This window comes from Typopeltis vanoorti, chromosome 3 (assembly GCF_054136105.1).
Source record: "Typopeltis vanoorti isolate ZY-2024b chromosome 3, IOZ_Tvanoo_1.0, whole genome shotgun sequence".
NCBI lineage: Eukaryota > Metazoa > Arthropoda > Arachnida > Uropygi > Thelyphonidae > Typopeltis > Typopeltis vanoorti.
The window spans coordinates 18,667,957-18,691,785 of record NC_143551.1 but is presented as its reverse complement, the minus strand read 5'-3'; the positions used below and the strand labels follow the sequence as shown (position 1 = coordinate 18,691,785).

General features: G+C 35.6%; 1 protein-coding gene across 3 annotated transcripts in view; it reads left to right on the top strand.

Annotated features, from left to right (window-relative positions):
* The window catches only part of LOC150107965 (hepatocyte growth factor-regulated tyrosine kinase substrate-like), a 261,894-nt gene that overhangs the window by 29,534 nt on the left and 208,531 nt on the right, over nt 1–23,829 (top strand). For 2 of the 3 annotated variants that reach the window (XM_090390574.1, XM_090390576.1), the window contains exon 3: nt 21,967–22,042. The exons of the other annotated variant lie outside the window; for it this stretch is intronic. In XM_090390574.1, coding sequence (XP_090246700.1) covers nt 21,967–22,042 — 76 coding nt within the window. The remainder of the gene's footprint in view (nt 1–21,966; nt 22,043–23,829) is intronic. 3 annotated transcript variants of the gene reach the window in all.

The window sequence follows — 23,829 nt, the reverse complement described above, 5'->3', positions numbered from 1 at the left end:
AAAACCGATATAAATAAACATATTTAACAAATTAATTGACTGTGCCAAATGCTGTATCGAAACCGAGAGTATATTGATGTATTATTGAAATAAATTATTTGAATAATTATAATTGACTTGTGTTTTATTTTCTATCAAAAGTTCGGTTTTTTTTGGACAGAGGGGGTAGATGGTATACCAGCTTGAGTTTTACTAGAAGGTGCTAGGGAATTGTCATTGTCTTTCACCATTAATATAAGTGTCAGCTCTAGGTTAATCTTGAGGGGGGGGGAGGAAAGAGGGATAAATACTTCCATTCATAAAGGAGACTCCAGGACTGATGTAGCAAATTATCGACTGATCAACATATTAAGTGTCATTGTCAAGAGCAAAATACATGAATAGATACACAGGAATGGAATACTGTATGGGGGGGGATAACATGGCTTTGCAAAGGGTAGGTTGTGCTTTAGCAACTTGTTTATGTTTTATAATACAGTGACAGCTGAGTTGGATAAAGGTAATGGGTTTACAGTGATATTGCTGGATGTTGCAAAAGCTTTTGACATGATACTGCATGAAATTCTAATCAGTAAATTGCAGCACTTGAGAATGGATATAAAGTTGCTGAGGTGGATATCAGGATGGTTGATGGTGAGATATCAGAGAGTAGTTTGTTCTGGAGTAGTCCAGAGGACGGCCTTTGACTCAGGGCTCTGTTCTTGGACACTACTATTTAATTTGTACATTAATGATGTAGGAAAGAATTTGAGAGGTACTATTCAGTTGTTTGGCATTTGTGCAAAATTGGATAGAGCAATAGTTAATGCAGATGATGTTAATATTTTGCAGGATGATTTGGATAGACTGGCGGTCTAGGCAAAGGAGAATGGATGTCGCTTTAATGTGGCAAAGTGTAAGGTTATGCATTTTGGGATGCAAAGATTACCAGCTGTATACCACATTGATGTTCCATCACGTACTCCAGAAAATTGACGAAGTGAGAGATTTGGGGGATATTAGTGAATAGAGAGTTAAAGTTTAGAGGGGAAAATTGCTATAGCTGCTCATCAGATTACTTGATTACTGAAGAATACTCTGACAAGCAGGTTATTATGCCTCTTTATAGAGCCTTGGTAAAATCCCATCTTGACTACTATATACAGATCAGGTCACCTGGGTTTCTTGGTGATGAGAACAAGATAGAGAGAATGTTAGAACTAGATTTTTTTGCTTGGAGAGTGGTGAATGAATGGAATAGGTTGTCAGAGTTGGTTGTGGGTGCCATGACTGTGAATGAATTCAAAGCAAAGTAGGATCGATACTGTGCAAATGTTGGATTGTGCTTGGCATTGTTTATGGAACTCCTTCAATGAGTCTAAAGACTCCATGGATTAGCCCATAATAATAATAATTCCAGTGTGGATTATTTCAGTGCAAATGTTTAGATCACACAAGTAAAAGCAGTAGTAATATGACCATGGAAAAGAGGCGTAACAATTCCAGGTCATTCAATTATAGAGCTTTTAGAAGTTTATAAACCTATCATTATCCCTCTTTCTTTCTTTGTTTACCAGTATCTGCAGTCCACATAATTTCAACCTATCCTCATAATCAACATCCCATAATCCTAATATCATCCTTATAACTATTCTTTGCACCATCTCCACAACTTCATTCCCAATCCGGAAGACCAAATCTGCACACAGTAATCCAGATGCAATCATATCAAAGCCTGCCTTGTAAAAGCGTAAAATGATTTCAGTGTTGCTTTCCAATCACAGTTATCCTCAAGGTTGTGTTTGCTGTCGGAAATCTCATCACACCAAAAGCCATAACTTGACACTTTGAACTGATAGCCATTATCATTTGTCTGTAGTTTCAGTCTATCAAAATTATTTTATAAATAATTGTCCTATCTCTGAATCATCAGCAAACAGTTGAACGTCTCCGGCCAGACCTTCCTAATATCATTAATGTAGATTGAACAAGTAACTTAAAGACTAATTCGTGTATTACACCACTGGTTACCTTTCTGCCAAGTGATTCTTGGTCTCCCGGATCTTCTTTTTTTGGTCGTAAAAGTATTTATTAGGTAGTCTGTGTGCATGCTGCAGCATGGCCAAACCATCTCAGTTGTTGTTTTCTAATTTTTTCTAATATCGTCTCCTTATATGATAATTCTTGTCTGTGTTATTTGTTTTCTTTTCTATCCAGGTTGTTTTATTTATTTTTCTTAAGTATTGCATTTCAAATGCCAACAGTTTTTTTTCTCCTCTCTTTTCTTAATTGTGCATACTTTTGCTCCCTAGATAATAACTGTTAGTATTATTATTGATTCATATAATTTGATTTTGGCTTGTTTAGATATCTTGTTTATTTTCCGGATTTTCTTATCACTATTCTGTTTTTGATTGTTTCTGTTAGCTTTGATCCAAGATATACAAAGTTGTCTATTTGTTCTCCATTTAGGGACTGAGATGTTAGTTTTGTTCCTCCCTATTTTTATCCCTTTTGTATATTTATTACCATGTCATATATTTTACAGGTTTCATTTAGTTTATCAGTCTTTGTAGTTCATTTGGGGTTCTTGCAATAAGAACAAGATCATCTGCATATTTGATATTATTCATATTTAAATCATTGATATTGATTTAAAATACAAGATATACAAAGTTGTCTATTTGTTCTCCATTTAGGGACTGAGATGTTAGTTTTGTTCCTCCCTATTTTTATCCCTTTTGTATATTTATTACCATGTCATATATTTTACAGGTTTCATTTAGTTTATCAGTCTTTGTAGTTCATTTGGGGTTCTTGCAATAAGAACAAGATCATCTGCATATTTGATATTATTCATATTTAAATCATTGATATTGATTCCAGGCTTATTATCTATTGCATTCTTTACAACTTCTTCTAGATGTATGGGGATAGTGGACATCCTTGCATTACTCCTTTTTGGATCTCTATGGGTCCTTTTTAATTATTGTATTTGTCTTAGAGTAATATTTTATCAAAAACGGTATTATATATTTATCTATTACTTTTTCTAGTAGAACTTTAAGAAGGATTTCTATATTGATGCTATCAAAAACTTGTTTAAAGTCCACAAAACAACAATATAGTTCTTTATGGTCTTCCCAGCTGAGTTCTGTTAAATATTCTATTGATGTGCTGTCTCCATATGAACACAGTTCAGTAGGGATAGTATCAATACCTGGTGCTTTATTGCAATGTGAAAATCTGGTCTATTGTTGAATAGTTTCCTCGAAAACCAGCTTGTTCTGTGCCTATCAGTCCTTCATAGGTGCTTTTTAATCTATTTCGTATAATTCTTAGGAATATTTTATTGGCGTGAGAGAGTAAATTGATTGGTCTGTAATTTCTGCAATCTCTTTTATCTCCTTTCTTGCTTGCATATTGGGATGATCTTTTCAGTTCTCCAGTCATTTGGTATCTCCTTTCTAGTATTTTGTGGAATAGGATTGTTAAATATTCTATTGATGTGCTGTCTCCATATGACCACAGTTCAGTAGGGATAGTATCAATACCTGGTACTTTATTGTTTTTCATTTGTTTTATTGCCTATCTAACTTCTAAAATTTTTGAGTGATTGTTATTTTCTTCTATTGTTCATTATAGTTTTATTTCCTTGATGAAAGGTAATCTTAAAATGGTTGACCAGATTTTCCTTATCTCTTCAATATCCCCGGTTTCAATCATCCTGTTGTTTATCATTGTTACTGCTTTTGCTGAGCAGTCCTTTGTAATTTTTCTTGTAGTGTCATGGAAGATTTTTAGGTTGTTTTCTTGGTATGCTTGGCATTTTTTTAGCTTTTTCTTCTGGCCATTTTTCTTTGCCTTTTTTGCACAGGTTATCAACTTTATTTTTTAGTGCTCTGTATTTTTCTCTATTCTCTTCGTTGTTTTGTTGGTTTACGAGTATCTTGGCCTCTCTTTTTTCTTCTATTGTGGTTAGAATTTCTTGGGTTATCCACTGATTGTTTATTTTGGGTTTGTTACATAGAATATCTTTTGCAATTGATAACATGGTTTCTTTTTTCTTCTTCCTAGTATTTTCCACTGTTCTGAAAGATGGGGGGTTTTAATCTCAAGCGCGTCTGTTCTAAAAATTGACTTCTGATTGAACTGTCTTTTAGTTTCGGTAGATTGAAATTTCTTCTTTACTGATGTTATTTTTCCTGTTAAATTTTATTTTCACTTTGGAAGTTAATATTTCATGGTCAGTGTCAAAATCGAAGCTTCTTAATTATTATTATTATTATTATTATTATTCAGGCCTCCAAGGAGTCAAAAGACTCATCGAGGGAGGTCCTTTCTAAGACAAAGTCTGTCAAGACTCATCGAGGGGAAGTCCCCCTCTGAGAAACACAAAGTTTATCATACCACTCCTTAAACCCACTGACCGTTCTCGCTCCCACCACTCCATCAGGCAATGCATTCCACGGCTCAAACACCCTCCACACAAAGAAACCACTCCTTACCCTCTTGCTCACAGTTTCCTTTCGTAACTTCCAGGGATGGCCTCTTGTCATCACTCCTTCCCGCTGATCAACCAAGCGAAAGAACTCCCCAGTGTCAACCCTGTAACCACCTCTCAACAGTTTAAAAGTCTCAATCATATCACCTCTCCTTCTTCTATCCACCAAACTCTGCAGTCCACATTCTCTCAGCCGATCCTCATAACTATCCTTGTACAGTCCTGAAACCATCTTTGTCATCCGTCTTTGTATCCTTTCCACGGTTAATTTATCCCCTTCAAATCCTGGGGACCAAATCTGAGAACAATAGTCCAAGTGTGGTCTGATCAGAGACTTATACAACGGAATGATAACCCTCTTATCTCTGCAGGTCAGTGTCCTTCTCATAATAGCAGCAATCCTCTGTGTTACCTTCACCACCTTTGCAATATGTCCCCTAAACTTCAGGTTTCTATCAATCATCAACCCCAGATCTCTTGTCTCCCCTACTTCCTCCAGTATAACTCCTCCCATAGAGTATGCAGCATCCCATCGATGTTTCCCAAACCTCAAGACCTTGCATTTTGCTGCATTAAACTGACACCCCCATTCATTTGCCCATCTATCTAGCTTATTTAAATCCTCTTGCAGGGCTACCACATCTGCACTATTACTAATAATCCTTCCAAGCTTCGCATCATCCGCAAACAACTGAATATCCCCCTGCAATCCACTGGCTATGTCATTGATATAAAGGTTAAACAATATAGGTCCTAGTACTGAGCCCTGTGGGACCCCACTTGTAACCCTCTGCCTCCTGGAAACTGCTCCACCATACACAACTCTCTGATACCTATCAGACAGCCAATCCTGAATCCAGTTGACCAATCTGACATCCAGACCCATGTGCTGCAACTTAAATATCAGCTTATCATGTGGCACCCTGTCAAATGCCTTTGCCAAGTCTAAGAAAATTGCAGTATATGCCTTTCCCTCATCTAATGCTCTTGTAACTTTATTATAAAAGGCTAGCATATTGCTAAAACAAGAGCGTCCTTTCACAAATCCATGTTGATTCTCACAGATAACATTACCCTCATCTGCCCAATGCTGTACACGGTCCCTCACTACTTTCTCCAAGATCTTAACAACTACTGATGACACACAGACTGGCCTATAATTAGACACTTCCAGTCTGTTACCACCCTTATGCAATGGCACTATCTTACCTTCCTTCCATTCCCTGGGCACCTTTGCCAAAGCCAGACTTTCATTGAAAAGCCACGTTAAAGGTATTGTCAATTCCCTAGCACATTCTCTCAAAACTCGTGGCGAAATACCATCCAGTCCCACAGCTTTACTGACATCCAGAGTACTCAGTATCTGAAACACACTCTCCTCCTGTACCTCCAGACCTTGTACCAGTCCTATCCCTCTAGCATTAAAACTGACTCCTCTAGGGTGAAATACTCCAATAAAGTGGTCATTGAACAATTCCACTATGTCCTCTGCATCAGTCACTCTATTCCCATTTTTATCCCACAATATCATTCTTCCACAGTCATTTCTCCTCCTACTGGCCACATAGCTAAAAAATTCCCTAGGATTTTCTTTGCATCTTAGGGCCAATCTCCTCTCATATTCCAGTTTCGCTTTCCTTACCACACGAGTCACTCTTCTGGCCTGTGTCTTATATTCCTCATGCATCTCTTCACCTGTCTCCTTATATCTCTTCCATAGCCTCTTTTTCGCATGCAATTCCTGTTTAATATTGTTTGTCATCCACTTTACTCCAAATTGCACCCTCTTCTTCACTCGTGGTATACAACTTACCATTGCTGATAACAAATATTCTTTCACAATTTCCCACGCACTGGTGATATCCCGGCCTTCCAATTCCTCCCTCCATGAAACTTCCCGAAGTTGACGTCTAAGACTATTATAATCACCTGCCTTATAATTCCACATAAGTTCCCGTCTCTTTGATACTCCTGCATGTCTATTCATTTTCCAAGTCAAAACCATATGGTCACTCTCTCCAACTGGTGGGAGAGACGTCAACTCAGTTATTATCAACTCTTCTGATGCTATAACCAAATCCAAAATTTTTGAACCTCTTGTTCCCTCTGTTACATGTTGCCTAAGACATTTGTCCCTCAAGAATTCTAGAAATTCCATTCCCCTATTGTTACATGCATCTTCCTCTCTCCAATTTATACTACTGAAGTTAAAATCTCCCATAACAATCATTCTTCTTGCACTTGCCAAACTTAGCTGTCTAAACATCTCCTGGTCCCCATCCTCTGTGCTCCTGGGTCTGTAGCAACACCCCACTAAATATCCTGTCTTGCCTACCTCTACCTCACACCATACGCTCTCAAAATCATTTGTCTCACTACCTTCCAAATTCTCCACTCTTAGAGGACATAGGTCATCACTTATCATAAGCAGCACCCCACCACCACGCTTTCCCCTCCTATCCTGGCGAAAAATGCTATACCCAGCGACTTCTATCCCTGTTTTTATATCCCCTTCTGTCAACCACGTCTCAGTGATCGCAATAATTTTTGGCCAGGCTGATGCTATCTGCGCCACCAATTCCTCTCCCTTATTCCGGATACTCCTGGCATTAGTATACAGTATATAAATGCCATTGTAAATAATGTTCAAACATTATTTACTGATCTTTTCCAATGTTTGTTTATGATCATATAATCTATGCAGTTTTTTATTTTACCATCTGGGGAATGTCCATGTATAGTTACTATTAGGGTGTTGATAAAACAATGTGTTTGCAATCATTAGATCATTTGCTTTACAGAAGTGGAGTAATTGTTCTCCTCTGTTGTTAAGCTCTCTGTATCCAAACTGTCCCATCGCATCTTTTTTTGCCTACTATGAAATGTCCTATTTTTGCATTAAAATCTCCCATCACTATCATGAGATTTTTTTTTTTTTTTTTTTTTTTTTTGAATTATCTATTTCCTGTTGTAGTTCCTGAGGAATTTTCAATTTCTTCCTATGGATAGTTACTGTCAGGTGCATATATTTGGATTATTTTAATTATTTGTCCTCTTTCTTTTGCTTTAAATTTGGCTATGATTATTCTGGGTTTTAATTCAATTACAGCGTGTGTGTGCGTTTCTTCTCAATTAATAATCAACTCCTTCTTTGTGTATATTGTCTTTTCTTTCTGAGAAGTATAGTCTTCCTTCTGGTAAATCCATAAATTATTCTCCGCACCAGTGTGTCTCTGATAGACCTAAAATATTCCATTTCAGTCTTTTTAAATTTTCCTGAACTAATTGCAATTTTCCAGGTTGGTTTAATGATCTTATGTTGAAGGTGGTTAAGTACTTCACATCTTTTTCTGAGCACATCACTGATTTCTCACCTACTTTATGTGAACTTCAAGTAGGCGCATTGGCTGTTCTGCACGCAGTAGCATTTTCTCGGTTTGTAGATTTTCTCCAGTTCATGGACGTTATTGGCATAATAATGCAACTGGCTTGCCATGCCTACATCCTTTGGTTCACGACTCTTTATTCTTTATTCAGAGCAACCCGTTTGGGTTTCCACCACCCGGGGAATGCACCTGGTAGGAGTGTGGTCTCCCCCAAGTCATTCAAGTCAGTAGTTTATATTCCAATCCTATATTCTCCAGTTTCTTCCTATTCAAGTGTCATCCCCTAGAAGGAGGTTGGCAACCAGGGTACACAACTGGGCGATGGCCAAGTGGGCTACGGAATAAAAGATCAAACATGCAATTCTATTCTGTTGATCTATTACCAGATAAATTTAAATAATATTTTTTGACAAATGAGTTAAAAGAACGGTATAAACATAAAATTTGAAAAATCTCACTTGTAATTAAGTATTTAATCATATATCAAAATGTGTAGAATTACGATTGTATAGAAGTCATATTGAAATTTCCAATACAAAAAATGAGTCAGCTAGTTAATAAATAAAGTTAAGGGGATAATAAATCCTTCATTATTTTAAAGCTGAATAAGAAACTCGAAGATCGAAATCTAAGAGTTTCATGCCGAATAATGTTCGGCGAGTCCAAGCATAAGTCAACAGTAGTACAACACTTGGGCATCTCAGAGCAAAGGTGGAGGAAGTTTCGATCACTGTCCTTAATATTTTTTCATAGTGTAAAACACAGCTCCTAGGAGATGTATCACTGTTTTACATCATGAAGGAAGGTCACTACCCAGGCTGATATAAAAAAAAATAAAAAATAAAAAATAAAAAAAATAGCCTCTTTGCTCTTTATTGTAGTTAATAAATATTTATATTATATATTTTCGTTTATATTATTATTATTATTTGACATCTCCAGGGAGTCCAAAGACTCGTCGAGGGAGGGCACTTGCTCTACAACTCTGTCTCAACCACTCAATCCACCAGCTGACTTCAACTACACCAATGCCATCTGCCGCCAACCACCACCACTAGTATTTCCACAGACAAACACAAACATCCATGCCCATGGTGGGATTCGAACCCACAGCCTTTTGACTGGAGAGCGGATATGCTAACCAATCGGCCAGTCAGGATGGCTAATATCATATATCAAAATTTGTGGGATCGTTTAAGAAAGAGATGGTTACAAAGAGTGCTTCGAAAATGATTTAAAAATGAAAAGGTATAATTGCACAGTATTAAAATAAAGAAAACAATAAAAATACAGTTTTTTAAAAATTAAAAAAATTAAACTTAAACTTGAAATAAACTTAATTATAAGCGAGATTTTTCAAATAACCTAACCTAAACTAACCTGGCCTTACTTTACCTAATCTTACCTAACTACGCAATAAAAATAAACTTAAACTTAATTATAAGCGAGATTTTTCAAATAACCTAACCTAATTACTCAATAAAAATAAACTTATAATTATAAGCAAGATTTTTCAAATAACCTAACCTAATTATACAATAAAAAATAAACTTAATTATAAGCGAGATTTTTCAAATTTTATGTTTATACCATTCTTTTAACTCATTTTTACCCGGTAATAGATCAACAGAATAGAATTACATATTTGATCTATTATTCCGTTGTCCAGTTGTTCGCCCAGTTGACTGTGTCCCGGCAACCATGACAGAACTTTTTTCTTTTTTTTTGCTGCTCTGGAACATTTATGGTAATTCAAGCCAATCTTTAATGTCTTCAAACCACCTTCTCCTGGATGTATTTCGCCCTCTTTTTCCATCCAGTTTCCCTTCTAATATTAATTTCTGAATGCCTTCTTGTCTAGTTAGATGTCCAAAATATTTAAGTTTTTGTTCTTTAATTATTTTCATTAATGTTATTTTCATTTTTGCTTTCTTTAAAACATCTTCATTTTCTCTGTCCATGGTATGTTCAACATTCTTCTGATGGTCCACATTTCGAAAGCTTCTAATTTTTTCTCTGCTTCTTTATTTAGAGTCCAAGTTTCACTGTTGTAGAGAAGACTTGACCAGACCATTTTATTAATCTTTTTTCTTGTATCTATATTAATGTCTCTGAATGTTAGAACAGTTTTTATATCAATAAAGGCTTTTCTTGCTATCTCTACTCTTCTTTTTATTTCTTTGAGGGAATTTCCTCTGTCTGTAAACATTTGTCCCAAATATATAAAAGACTGAACCTGTTCAAGTTTCTTTTTGTTAATCCTTTAACTGCTGATTTTATATTCTACTGACATTGTCCCATGTGCTGAATTAATTTTGCGAAAAATTTATAAATAAAATAAATTAAATTCCTACAAGTAAGAAGTCCGGACAGCATCGTACATTCTTGATATACCCTTGTTCACTCACAAAAATGGCAATAATAGTGTTTTATAAAATTTGCATAATCTGCAAAGGATGTCCACTTGAGGGCACCATTTTTTTTTTTTCCATGCTCGAGTTAACTTGACCATAGAAGTTAAAGGGTTAACAGTTATGTTTAGTTTCTTATTTATTGCTTCTTTTGATATAATCATGCACTCTGTTTTCTTTAGGTTAATAATTAATCCCATGTCTAAGCTTCTGTTGTAAATTTCTCACTAAGTTTTTGAAGATCATCTTCAGATTCACCTATAAGGAGTGTGTCATCTTCATACCTGAAGTTGTTGAAGTTCCCACCTCCGACTTTTACACCCTTCAGTTCTGAAATATTTTTAAAAAATTGCTCGCTATATACTGGGTGATTATAAAATAACGTCAAGTGTTCAGAGCCCTCTGGTGAGTAATGTATTGGACGAAACACACCAATATTCGGTAGACGTATACACAGTGGAACATGGAGATTTGATTTAACAAAAAAAAAAAAAGTACCAAAAGTCGCCAACAGGGGAAATTTTGGTGCTGCCAAATTAATTTTAGTAGGTGTGACTAATGAATGACTAAATGGCAAATGAGAGACAGCACACATCAATTTCATGATGTTTATTATTAATTACAAATGAGGTTCATTATGACCACCATTCTGATGTTCCAGGAACTGCACATAGTGCACAACATTTTCCACAGTGGCTCGCAACATATCGGAATTGATTTGTCTCACATGTAACGTTATTCGATCTTTCAAAGTTGGAATATTGGGTACATGTTCTTGATACACAATGCTTTAAGAAATCCCCACAGCCAAAAGTCACAAGGATTCAGATCAGTGATCTCAGTGGCCAATGCATGGGAAATGCATGACTAATGATTCTTCTCTCAGAGAAATGTTGTCGCAAAACGCGCTGTACCTGAAGTCCGATGTGGGGTGGTGCACCATCCTGATTGAAGATGGTCGAATCGAGACATCCTCTTTGCTGCAGTTGTGGAACCACAAAGTTCTGTACCATATTGGCATACCTGTTAGTATTGACGGAACAGGTCACTGGTCCATTTTGTTGATTTTCCTTGTAAAAGTATGGACCGATGATAAAAGATGCTGTAAATCCGCACCACACTGTGACTTTGGGCGAGTGGATAGGCATCCGCAGACACACGTGTGGATTAGTTGCAGCCCAAATGCGACAGTTGCGTGTGTTAATATCGGCATTCAAATAAAAGTGCGCTTCGTCACTCCATAAAATCTGCCACAGCCATGCATCATGCACTTCCATGCATGCTAAGAATCTCAAAGATAAGTCGATTCATGTGGTCGCATCACCAGGGCGCAATTCTTGAAAATGACTGATTTTATAGGGGTAAAACTTCAACATCTGATGTAGGATTTTTCACACCATTGTGTATGCGATATCCGTTTGCTGGGATATTGCTTGTGCACTGCTGGTACCCTGCACATTCATCATCTCCTGTTCCACAATAGCAGTTGCAACTTGTTCAACTTGTTGGTGATTGATTGGTTTGCGTCCCCTGCCTACCTGCACTGCTAGAGTTCCAGTAGTTTCAAATTGCCGAATCAGTTTTTGTAAGTTTGTTACGCTAATCGATCCTTTTCTTAAATTTTTCATATGCCGAAAATCACGAAGACAAGCGCTGGCATTTTGTTCCGCTGATAATAGAGTTTGACTAACAAAGCACGCTCATGTAAAGTAAGAGGCATCAAAAAGCTGTTCGTCTATGAATGGTAAGAAATCTCACATGCTTTCCTTTTATTGCAATCGCTCGCAAGAAACGTGATAATGCAAATTAATGCATTTTATTCTGTAAACAGTGCCAAAATTTCCCCCGTTGGCGACTTTTGGTACTATTTTTTTTTCCCGTTAAATTGAATCCCCATGTTCCACTTTGTACGTCTACCAAATATTGGTGTGTTTCGTCCAATACATTACTCGCTAGAGGGCTCTGAACACTTGCCGTTATTTTATGATCAACCGGTATATTGTACAGTAAGGGTTATAAAACACATCCTTGTCTTACTCCATTTTTGATTTCAAAGTTGTGAGAATATGCATTTTTATATCTTATGGAGGCCATTTGATTCCAGTATCTATTTGTAATTATACGTAGATCTTATAATTACAAATAGATACTGGAATCAAATGGCCTATTGTTATTATTGTTATTCTGTTATTCTGTAGGATATGTATTAATTTCTTGTGATCTATTGAATTAAATGCTTTGGTGTAATCAATAAAACAAAGAGCAGAGAACTTGGGCTGGTGTTCCCCAGGGCTCAGTACTCAGTCCCTTATTATTCCTTCTATATGTCAATAACATTCATCCCTACCTTACAGAAGACACAAAAGTAACTTGCTATGCAGATGATATAGTCATCTGGCACACTAGTGCTAAAATCAAAGAATCAGAGGAGATTCTAAACAAATCTATGAGAGGATTAGAAAAATGGTCAGATGAACTTAAACTCAAAATCAACCCAGACAAAACAAAACTAAGCACCTTTAGTACAGACAGGAAAAATAGACATTCCTACAATTCCAAAGTCATGATCAACAACAAGCTAATTGAAAAAGTCACAAATTAAAAATACCTTGGTATTACTCTTGATCAGGAATTACGTTTTACACAACACATCTCTAACACTTCCAACAGAGCTCTAAAAAAAAATTAAATATACTGAAAAGGCTCTGTGGAACAAATTGGGATGCAAAGCCAAAAATCCTCAAAACTTTTACACTACACTAATAAGGCCAATAATGGAATATGCAGCACCTATCTGGTCACCTTCGGCCTCATCGGTAAAGAAAAAATTAGACAAAACACAAGCAAAAGCATCCAAGATTATCATTGGTGCGGTCTCATCCACTAACAACATCAGAGCCCTACAGGAATGTGGGCTTGACCTTCTGGAGGATAGACGAAAATTTGCCACCATAAAATTCATAAATAATATCGGAAGCTACCAAAGTGATCATATCTCCCTAAAAACTTATGAACATTGGAACCAAAAATGCAGACTTCACAGATCATCAACTTTACAATACGATGACACTATCAGGAAAGAAATAGGTCTTGATCAGCTAAATGCCCACATAAACAAAGAACCTCTATTTTCCAGTCCTTTACCTTCAAATACCTCCTTAAATCTAAACCTTACCAAACTCCGTACAAAAAAAAAGAACCAAAAGAAATGCTCAAAGAAAAAGGCCTAAATACTATCAACCTTCTTTCATCCTTCAAACAGGTTATTTGTTATACCGATGGACCGTCAGACACCAATATGATTAATGGAGGCACTGGTGTTCTCCTTCTACTCTTGAAAGGTGAAAAACTTTCAATAAAAGTTGGATCTGGGAGAATCGCTTCCAATTTTACCAGCAAACTCTACGCAATAAATAAAGCACTAGAAGCCTACTTAAATCTATCATCATCTCAACAATCTGAAGGAATTATAATTTACAGTGACTCAAGATCAGCTATGGAGGCAATCAAAAATGGCAATACCAAGCTCACACAAGACATCCATAAACTCTTAAATCAACTAAAGTGTTTAGGTAAAAGTTGCATTTTACAATGGATTCCTGCTCATGTAGGCATTGATTACAATGAAGCAGCTGATAAATTAGCAAAGGAGGCCAGAGAACTCAACCAAGAAACTCATATGATAACTCTTGCTGATGCCAGTGCACTAGCAAAAACTAAACTAATTCCGCTGAAATCAGTGATACAACATCAAATTTCCGAAATCAGTGCTGACAGAAGGACCTCCACCACAATAGCAAGACTATGAACAGGACATTATAGAGGAATGAAGATCAATACAAATGATACGAGAACATATAGAAACTGCAACAACTGCCCCAATACTGAACTGACACCCACTCACATCTTTACCTGTCCAGCAATTACAGTTGCCTTGCAAGAAATAGATCCTAATCCTGAACAACAGCTCTATACAAACAAAATCATAGACATAGCCAAAGCAGTACAAGGAGCATACGGAGACATCTAAGACTCTTCAAAGGACAAGACGACAACAACAACAACAAGGCTTCTTTCACATAATGTTTTCAAATTGAAAATTCCTTCTCTTGTACCTTTTGTCTTTTTGAAAACCTGATTGAGTATCTTCTATGTCAGTGCTTCCCAAACTTCTAGATGTCAGGGCCCCCTTTGCAAAAATTAAAATATTTCACGGTCCCCCTCGAAAAAAAATCGTAATAGAGAGAGATATTATTATAATATTTATTGTATTTATATTCAATACAAAACATACACAGCGCATGTTACAAAAATCAAATGCATATATTACATTTTTTGCCTCTTACTGTTTGATTCTGCAGACGATGCGGGCTGTTCTGGTAAAATATGAAATACTGTCCTTTTTTTGAGTCTGTTTCTGCTTCTTCTGATTGTTCGCGGGATTTTTTTTTATCAGCCACTTATCCATCTCAGGGTTAAATTTTTTTAACGTAGAATAGATCAAATAATATCACCACTTACCGATACTGGCATATCACAGACTGACAACATGAAATTAGTGAATATTACCTGAATAAGGGAATCCCCGGACCAGGAACATTTTTCTCTTTTGTACGGTAATTAAACCTAACGTGAAACAGACAGCAAAGGCAGGTTATTAAAACGTGCATATGATTGGTGCGGTATTAACAAAAAGATCGCGCAACCAAAAGATAAAAGCATAGCTGGCAATTGAGTGGAAATGTTAACTCTCTTCAACCGAATTCCATATGTGAAACTGCCATAACATTCATTATATATATATATATATTACTTAATTTTAACACTTTTACGAATTTTAACACGTTCAGTTGAATTTTATTGCTGCGTTGGGAAATCAAACTCACACACATCTAATTAATAACAATAGTTTTTAGTTAGATACTGTGTTTGCCCATGCAACATATGGTTTTGTTTCAGTCTATACAGCATAGTTTATGTATGAGGGGACATGTGATTCATTAGTTAGTGTGTTTTTATCCCAGTTATCTTTAATTGCACTATTTGTTGAGAAATATATTACACAGACTCCTCGTACCTTATTCACTGGCATAATAAAAGTACTTGTTTTAATTGCCTCTGCAATATAGTGGCTGTTAGGGAAGGCGTGTTGTTTACCACTGCAAACCAGTTACTATCTCCCCACATGAACTTGTTTAAGCTTTTTTTCATATGTGAAGTATATGCGGAACTTTTATTGGTAACAGAAAATTAGCTCTGATGACAGTGATAATATAAAACGAGTTTTGATATGTATATAAAGTCAATATCAACAGTCCCTGATTACGAACGCGTGATAAAAGGGACAAGAAGATTTGGAGCTTCCCTGGAGATCATTCGAGGTAAATACAATTAACCACTGCTTTGAAATGAAACATATGAATAAGCAATATTTACTAATATTCATTAAGCACCGAAATATGCAGGAAGCAAAGTTTGAACCAACACCAATGTGTGAAATTTTTCCATTAAAATATAAAAAAATAACAAAAAACAAATAATAAATAATACAAGTTAAATAATTTTCTTTTAAAATAAAAAAATCTACTTAGTCTTAAAACATTTTAAATTTGTTTTCATTATTTTGCGGCCCCCCTCAACAAAACCTATGGCCCCCAAGGGGGCCGTGGCCCACAGTTTGGGCAGCGCTGTTCTATGTCTCCTGACAAAGTGCCTTTTATTCTTTCTAGGATTATTTTCAGTAGTAACCTTGTAACATGATTTGTTAAACTTATTAGTCTATTATATTCTTAAAATTCAAAAGTTCTTGGAATTTTGGGAATAGTGACAAAGATGGATTTCCTTAGATCATCAGGGATGTATCCTGTATCATAGATGTTATTAAAAAATAACCTTTAGGTCATCAAGTGTGGTCATTAATTAATCCTATATTCTCTAATTTATGTAATAATATATGTGTGTATACAGTCATGTGACATGACTATCATTGTGTAATGAATCACTGCTTTTTTTTCACTTGTAGATGAATGGAACTCTGTTATGCAAATTAGAACAAATGGGGATGGATATGACACTAGTTGTGTGGATAAGAGGGTGCCTGCTGGACTGATATCAAAAACTGACCACAAAAGCTCTTGAATCCCACAAGGTTCAGGGCTTGGACTGTTGCTGTTTAATTTTTACGTAAATGATATAGGAAATAACCTGAAAGGAAATATTCAGTGTTTGCCGGTGATGCAGAATTAGGTAGAGTAATAGTTGATGTGGCTCTGAGTATCTAACATAATAGGTATCTTCTTTGTTTCACTGGAAGCACCCTAGTTATGAATTAATCAAGTAATCAAGGTGATGTGGAGAGATTTCAGGACAATTTAAATAGGCTGTTAGTGTGAGTAAAAGATAATGGTTGTCAATTTAATGTCAAAAAGTGTAACGTTATGCATTTTGGGATAAATAGATTAGAAGCTGTGTACCACATTGATCGAACTGTACTCCAGGAAATAGATGAAGCTATGGATTTAGAGGTGGTGGTAGACAGAGTTAAACTTTAGAGTACACATTGCTAAGGAAGTTCATAAGATTACTTGGCTATTGAAGAACACACAAGTAGAGATAAGGAAGTAGTTATTGATCTCTATATAAGGCTTTTGTTAAATCTGTAATTCGTCGGCTGTGTTATTGTTATATCCTTACTTTCATATAATGTTATTTCGTAAGTCGTAAGTTCAATCTTATTATACATTAATTTACTGTCTCTAGAATCTATCCTTTAGCTTACTCAAAACTTTGTACAATCAAAGTCCTACTTGCTACTTTATTGTTATGTCGCTATCTCTCTATGTTATATCTTATTCTACCTCTATAATAACTCTCCTTCTAATCTACTGTCGTGCTCCTAAAATACTAATTCAGATTTATTTCCTCCTTGGATATTGGCAAAATTTATATTTTTGCTGTGCCAGCCAATATCCTATAACAGAAGAGAATCTTGTTCAGGGAAATAATTCAAAATTTAAAAGGATACACACAATAATTTATCTCACGCTAGCACTGTGCAGATTCAGTTATCAGTCGTAGACCGAATCTCACTTAAACAATTATATCTAAATTCCTTCTCGCCAAAAGGTTCAATTTCATAAGTGGTGGTTTGAATTCGTAATCAGGCATAACTCAGGTATAAGGTACAAGGCATGTTTATTGGAAAAACATAAAACATTTACAGTCATGTAAGTTTAAATACTCAATGGATCAAAATTCACTCTAAGTTAAGGGTAACACTAAAGCACAATGAATCAGAGCAGGTTAAATCCTTCGATTATGAAAGGATAAGATTAGCTTTAAGCAAAGCACTACTACTATATAATTCCCTTCACAAGTTACTCACAGAATACTTATTGAACACTTTCATTAACATTCTATCAGTGATTACCTTAATTCTAAATTTCATCTAAGCAAGTCTAGCCATTCACAAATCACTGCCTAATTAACAACTCTTCTTTGTTCCACAAGGGCTTAATTAATTCAGTCAAATTCTCACTAAAAGTTCTCTACTAGTGTTACAACACAAATTTCTTGTTCTTCTAAACAAATTTTAGCATAGAACGAAAACTCTTACATTACCGGATCCTTCCAGATTTCATGCCGCCGTCTCATATAGGTCTGGATTACTTTACTGCATATTCTTCGGCTGTCTTTGCATCTGGTGATGTACTACGCCTTTTCTTCTAATCGTTTTCGACTGCTGCGTGCTGTCTACCGCTCTGCAGGAAACTTTCTCTAATGGGACATTCTGCTAAGGCTCGATTCCACATAGGCCATCATATCGCAATCAGCTCCGCTTGAAAATATTCAAGCATTCTCAAGAAAAGAACCTGCCATCCGTCATTACCGTAGCCGACCCACTGCTCTCTCACGAATTCCCCGACAAACTCTCCCTAAAACTTGAATCCGGCACTCCAAGATCAAAAGGTCAAAAAGCCCCTTAAAACGGCGTTCTTCGTCTTTTATTCGCCCTATTTGGGCACCCTCTATTCAATCCGGTTTTCACCCACGAACCCCCATCGTTCATGCCTCTTGGGTGATCCTACACTCTCGCTAACCTGTCCGGTTACATTATTCTAGGTAGGTGCTCTGACGTCATATTTCCGCGTAAGTATAGCCTCCATCGCTACGCTCGACTCATGCCGATTATACGCAATTATTCCGGATTGCTACTTATAATTTTTCTCAGAATTTCGCAATGTACTAGACAGCTTACTTGGGAATTACAAATAACCCAACAAAAACTCTCACTATATCGCACACATGGACTATACATTATTACAAAACATAAAACAACACTTTATAATTATTAGCCGATGTGCAGATATCTCCTTAATAAGTAGTAGTTTGTCATGTTAAATCCTGAATAAAGAATTTACATGTAAAGCTCTGCATTCAGGATCTAACACTTTGATACATCCACATCTGAATTACTGTGTTCAGGTCTGGGTTTCTTGGAGATGAGAAAATGGTGGAGAGGAATCAGAGGCAAGCAACCAAAATGGTGAGTGGTCTGTGGATCGTTCTCTATGTGGATAGATTGAAGGTGTGTAGACTGAAGAAGTTGGTTGATAGGTGAAAAAGAGGGGATATATGATAGAAACATTTAAGTTAAAGGATTTTATAGGATTGATGCAGGGGAAATGTTTCAGCTCTTGGCTAGAGGGGAGGGGAGAAGAACAAGATGTCTTCCATGGTAAATGGGTCAAAATGTAGTTATTAAGGGCATAAGGACTAGATTTTTCATTTGAGAGTCGTGAATGAATGGAATGGGTTGCTAGAGTCAGTTGTTAATGCTTTGTCTGTTAATGGGTTCAAGGAGAGGTATGATAGATTGTGTGGATAAATTGAGTCTTTGATGAGCGATGAGTCTTTGGACTCCATGGAGGTGCCCATACATGATAATGTAATGGTTTAATAAAATTTTTAAGCAGTCAGATATGCTCGTAAATGATGTAAATAAAGTAATTATTTATGTCAAATATGCAAACAAAAAAAATTTAGAATAATTTTCACAAAGAAAAAAGTTATTTGGAATAGCTTTGCTTAAGGAAACACACCAACCAGTTTAGTCAGCAATTTTCACCATTAAAAGTTTTTACGTTTCTGCAAGAAATGTCACATTTACAGATAACGCGAGCATTAAGTAGTGTAGCACTTTTTCACTTTATCTTTGTTTTTAATAACTGTAACGACAGTCCTTCAAGGTAAGTTTAGCTTTCTGCATTTCTCAGCGTTTGATACATCATTGTCACTAAATTTAATAATTTTAGTCTTAGTATCTAACATAATAGGTATCTTCTTTGTTTCACTGGAAGCACCCTTGTTTTGAATTCTTTTGCTATTATTAACAACAGTTAAATAAAATAATAGTTACAAACTGTTTATAATTCACAGTGAAACACTGAAACACAAAGTGATATAGCGAGCAATGACATTGTAAATAAACAATTTACAAAAACTGTGCATCTGTTGATATTCACAAGAGTGTTAAACCATCATATGAATGAATGCGGCATCATATAAATGGCCATTGGTCATGATTGAAAAAGTGTTGTATGAACAGACTGTCATAAAGCAGTGTCGTATGGTGGGGTATTACTGTATGTTATATGCACATATAACAAAATTCATCAAATGCTTTGGCAAAGTCCAAATCAGCTGTAACATTACTATAAAATATAAGCAAATTGCTCAGACATGACCTCCCTCTCATGCTGTTCCTTTCAGAGTACATCTCATCTGTCAACTCATTTGTGTATGCAAGCTCTTGGCAATTTCTATAAGTCTTTACAACTTCAGAGATACTGATAGTTATTGGTAGTTACACAGGCTTTTTTTGCACCAAACTATGCAAAGTGACTACCATACATTCCCCCCCCCCCCACACACACTTCCATTCCTGTGTGATCTTTCCTGATTTGTGATTCAAATTATACACTCAAGTCAAGGGCTTATGAGTTTAGTTGAATATTCCTTTAGCATATGTGCTGATATCCCATCTGGTCAATTATCTGCATTATGCAACAGCTCTAGAACTTGCTTTTCATGCACTTTTATCTTCTTGTTCAATGTAGCAGTAGCACCATTCTCCATGTTGCTTGATCAATAGATCTTAGTTGAAGTGAGTACTCATTATTTGAACAATTGGAGCTGCTTCTGACACATGCATACTGTCTTCATTCAGTAAAGTTATTCTTACACATTCATTCATTCTTGCTTTCTTTTACTTGCAACATAATGATAAAATTATTTTTGGTTCCCTTTATCCTGCATAGCCAAGTTCTTTTCATACCAGGACTTTGCTTTCCATACAATACCTTTATAGGCTATGTTTTATGTATGTTTTTACAGGCTTGGTGGACAGAGTGGTTAGTGTATCTACTCTTCAGTCAATGGGCTGTGAGTTTGAATTCTGCCAGAGACTTGGATATTTTGGATTGTAAATGAGGGACCACTGTCCTCTTTATTGGAAGTCTAAAGTGGCTTGAAAAGTTCCATGTTTGGTCTTCAGAGCAGTTTCCAGATTATTTAAAAAATAAAATGCAAAAAATAAATAAATAAATAAAATAAAATAAGATTAATAAAAGTAGAAAATATCCTTAACTTACCCATGGTACTAATGTACCATGGGTATACAACATTTTATGTGTGGTAGTCACAAAAAAAAAAAATTATGTGGGATTTTCCAAGTGAAAGTGAGTTATAAACAAATATAAACAGTATTACCGAATTGCCCAGAGAACACATGCAGTTAAGAGACAAATGCTGTTTAGTGTTAGCATAGTGCAGGCGGTAGTTTTGTAGTGTAGATAGTTGTGTAGTGTTGAATAGCTTCCCATTATGAGTTCATGGAAGTGTCATTTCACCTGTAAAATTTGTAGTGTAGTTTTGAGTGGCTTCCCATGATGAATCTGTGGAGGTGTTATATAATGATAATAATTTCACCCATAAATTATTTGTAAACCTATAGCACATTAATACAGTGAGTGGACTAAAAGATATAATCCAAAAATCCTTCTCTAGAGACCAAACTTGGTAGTTTTTCCCTGAGACCTTCATGAAGCATGGTGTGCTATCCTCACACCGAGTAATCAAATTTATTTACCACTTTAAAGATATTCATAAACAGAGAATGGAATAAAAAGAGAATGGAGATGCAATCTATTTAACCAACCAGTCTTGCATTGTGAGAGGGAACTGATGATATGTTTCAGTATGTTTTGAGTTGTATTTTCAGGTAGAAAAAAAATATATAGTGGGAATTACTTTGCATTTAATCAAGAATGCTGTTCTGTAATTCTTTTGCATGATGATGACACTTCTTTATTCTTTTGAACTCTTGATTTGTTTTGTTATTAAAAAGGCTACTTTGTTTTACCCTTTTTTTTAGTGGTTTAACTGAGAATAAATTTAAAGTTATGAATTCTTTTAATTATAAGCATATTATTTTATTCATGAATAGTGTTAACTAAATTTGATTGAGTAGATTTTTTTTTTTTTTTTTGCATGTTTCTTATAGATCTGAGTATTTGGTTTTGTAGTTGAAATTTCTTTTCTTTCTAAATGTTTTTATTCTTCAGAATTGCTCACTTTAATGCTTTTTTTTATATGAGGTACTTATTCATACTTTTTTAACTTACAGAGCAAAATATGCTGTTAGTGCAATTAAAAAGAAACTCTTTGATCAAAATCCCCACGTATCCTTCTTTGCATTTCAGGTGAAAACCTTTTTTTTTAAAGTTACTATTTTAAGAAAAAAAAAAAATTTAAATAAAAGTGTAAAGCTTAGGTGGTTATAAAATTAATACCTTATTAATATAATGCCTGATTAATGTGTGTGTGTGTGTGTGTGTGTGTGTTAATAAGTATAATGCTTAACATCAGCATTTAGTAATATAACACATGGCTTATTCTTGCTTGCAGTTTGCAAAATTTGGTATTTATTAAAACCTCAGTCTTCTTAAGAAAAGTCTCTTGGCTCTAAAATGATTTGAGTACTGGCAGTTTTTTTTATGTGAAATTATTATTTTTTCTTTTTATGATTTAATAGTAATGCTCAGCTTGTTCAGACTTCACTTATTATTGAAGTGTATGCACTGTTTGTACATACAATTGAGCATAAAAAATACATTTAATTTTTGCAGTAGGAGAAATTTGGATTAGCTGAGTATGAGTGTGCTAAAATTCAGTAGTATTCACAAAAATGAATGAGCTAAGAAAAGTAAATTTTTAGTAGCCCATAGATACATTGAAAGGATGGAAGGAAAACTTCTCAAATTAGTAATTTCAAAGTAAAGTTCTTGAAAAAGAGGAAGGGATAGATCCTCAGTGAGATGGATGGATGGATGAATGATGTGCCAGGAGTGTCTAGTCTTCAGAGAGTTGAAGCCTCAAGAAAAGCATAAAACAGGACAATCCATTGAATAGATGGACAGGTTTTATATAAGAAATCAACAAAAATGAAAAAAAATTACTAACTTGGTAAAATTTATAAAATTTTTGGATTAAATTAAAGAAGTTATATTCTTGAAATTATATTCTTGTTTGATCCTTTATCTGAGTGTAAGCAAACAAAGTTTCCACACGAAGTATCTTAATGACTAGGCTGCTTGTACATAAAGGCTAATGACTTCAAATTAATTGCCTTAGTATCCTATAATGTTCAATTTTTGGAAAGGGCCATTACCCACACTGAGATTGAGATCTCATCAGTGGTAGCAGACTCAGAAGAGATACCAAGGCTGAAGTAATGCAGAAATCATACAAATAGTCTAGTTGTGAAGATATTTCACATGCATACTTTTTTTTTGCTTACACTTGGATAAAGAATATAATTTCTTGGGATCTGCAGTTTAATTTATAACCAAGTGAAAAAACTTTGAATGAAAATTTTGGATAAGTTTGTTGTATATGTTAAGAATGTACATAGCCTTGCCATAAATAGTTACAACTTATGCACACCATTGTGCTGCTCACAGAATTGCATGAGCCCTGTTCCATCAGTGGTGCTGTGGCAGCCAACATTCACATGTCAGACATTATGAGAACTATGTGGCTGTAATAGCACTTCACAAGATTGGAACGCAGCCACCTGTTATTTTTTAATACGCTAAAAACACTCCGGAACAGTAGGATGTTTGTGTATTAGACTAATAACTGCCACAGAACAAGTCGACCATACTGTGTTAGGACACAACAGTTTGTGAGGACTGCTAAGGTATTCCTCTGCCATAATCCTGTGAGAAAGCAGAAAGTGATGTCGTGAGAGATTAACATTTTGCAGAGAACGATGTCACATGGCTATCTGATGACCTGGTGGTGAGAATCTATCTTCATCCTACTGGGCACCTCATAACACAACAATTTGTAGCAGAGGGTGATAAAATCAAAGGCATTCTCTGGCAGTATGCGAACAACAGACACATATCCTCTTCACAGATGAGATTTTCACCATTGAAGAGTTGTTTCAGGTGGTACACACACGTGCCCATAGCACCTAGAATTC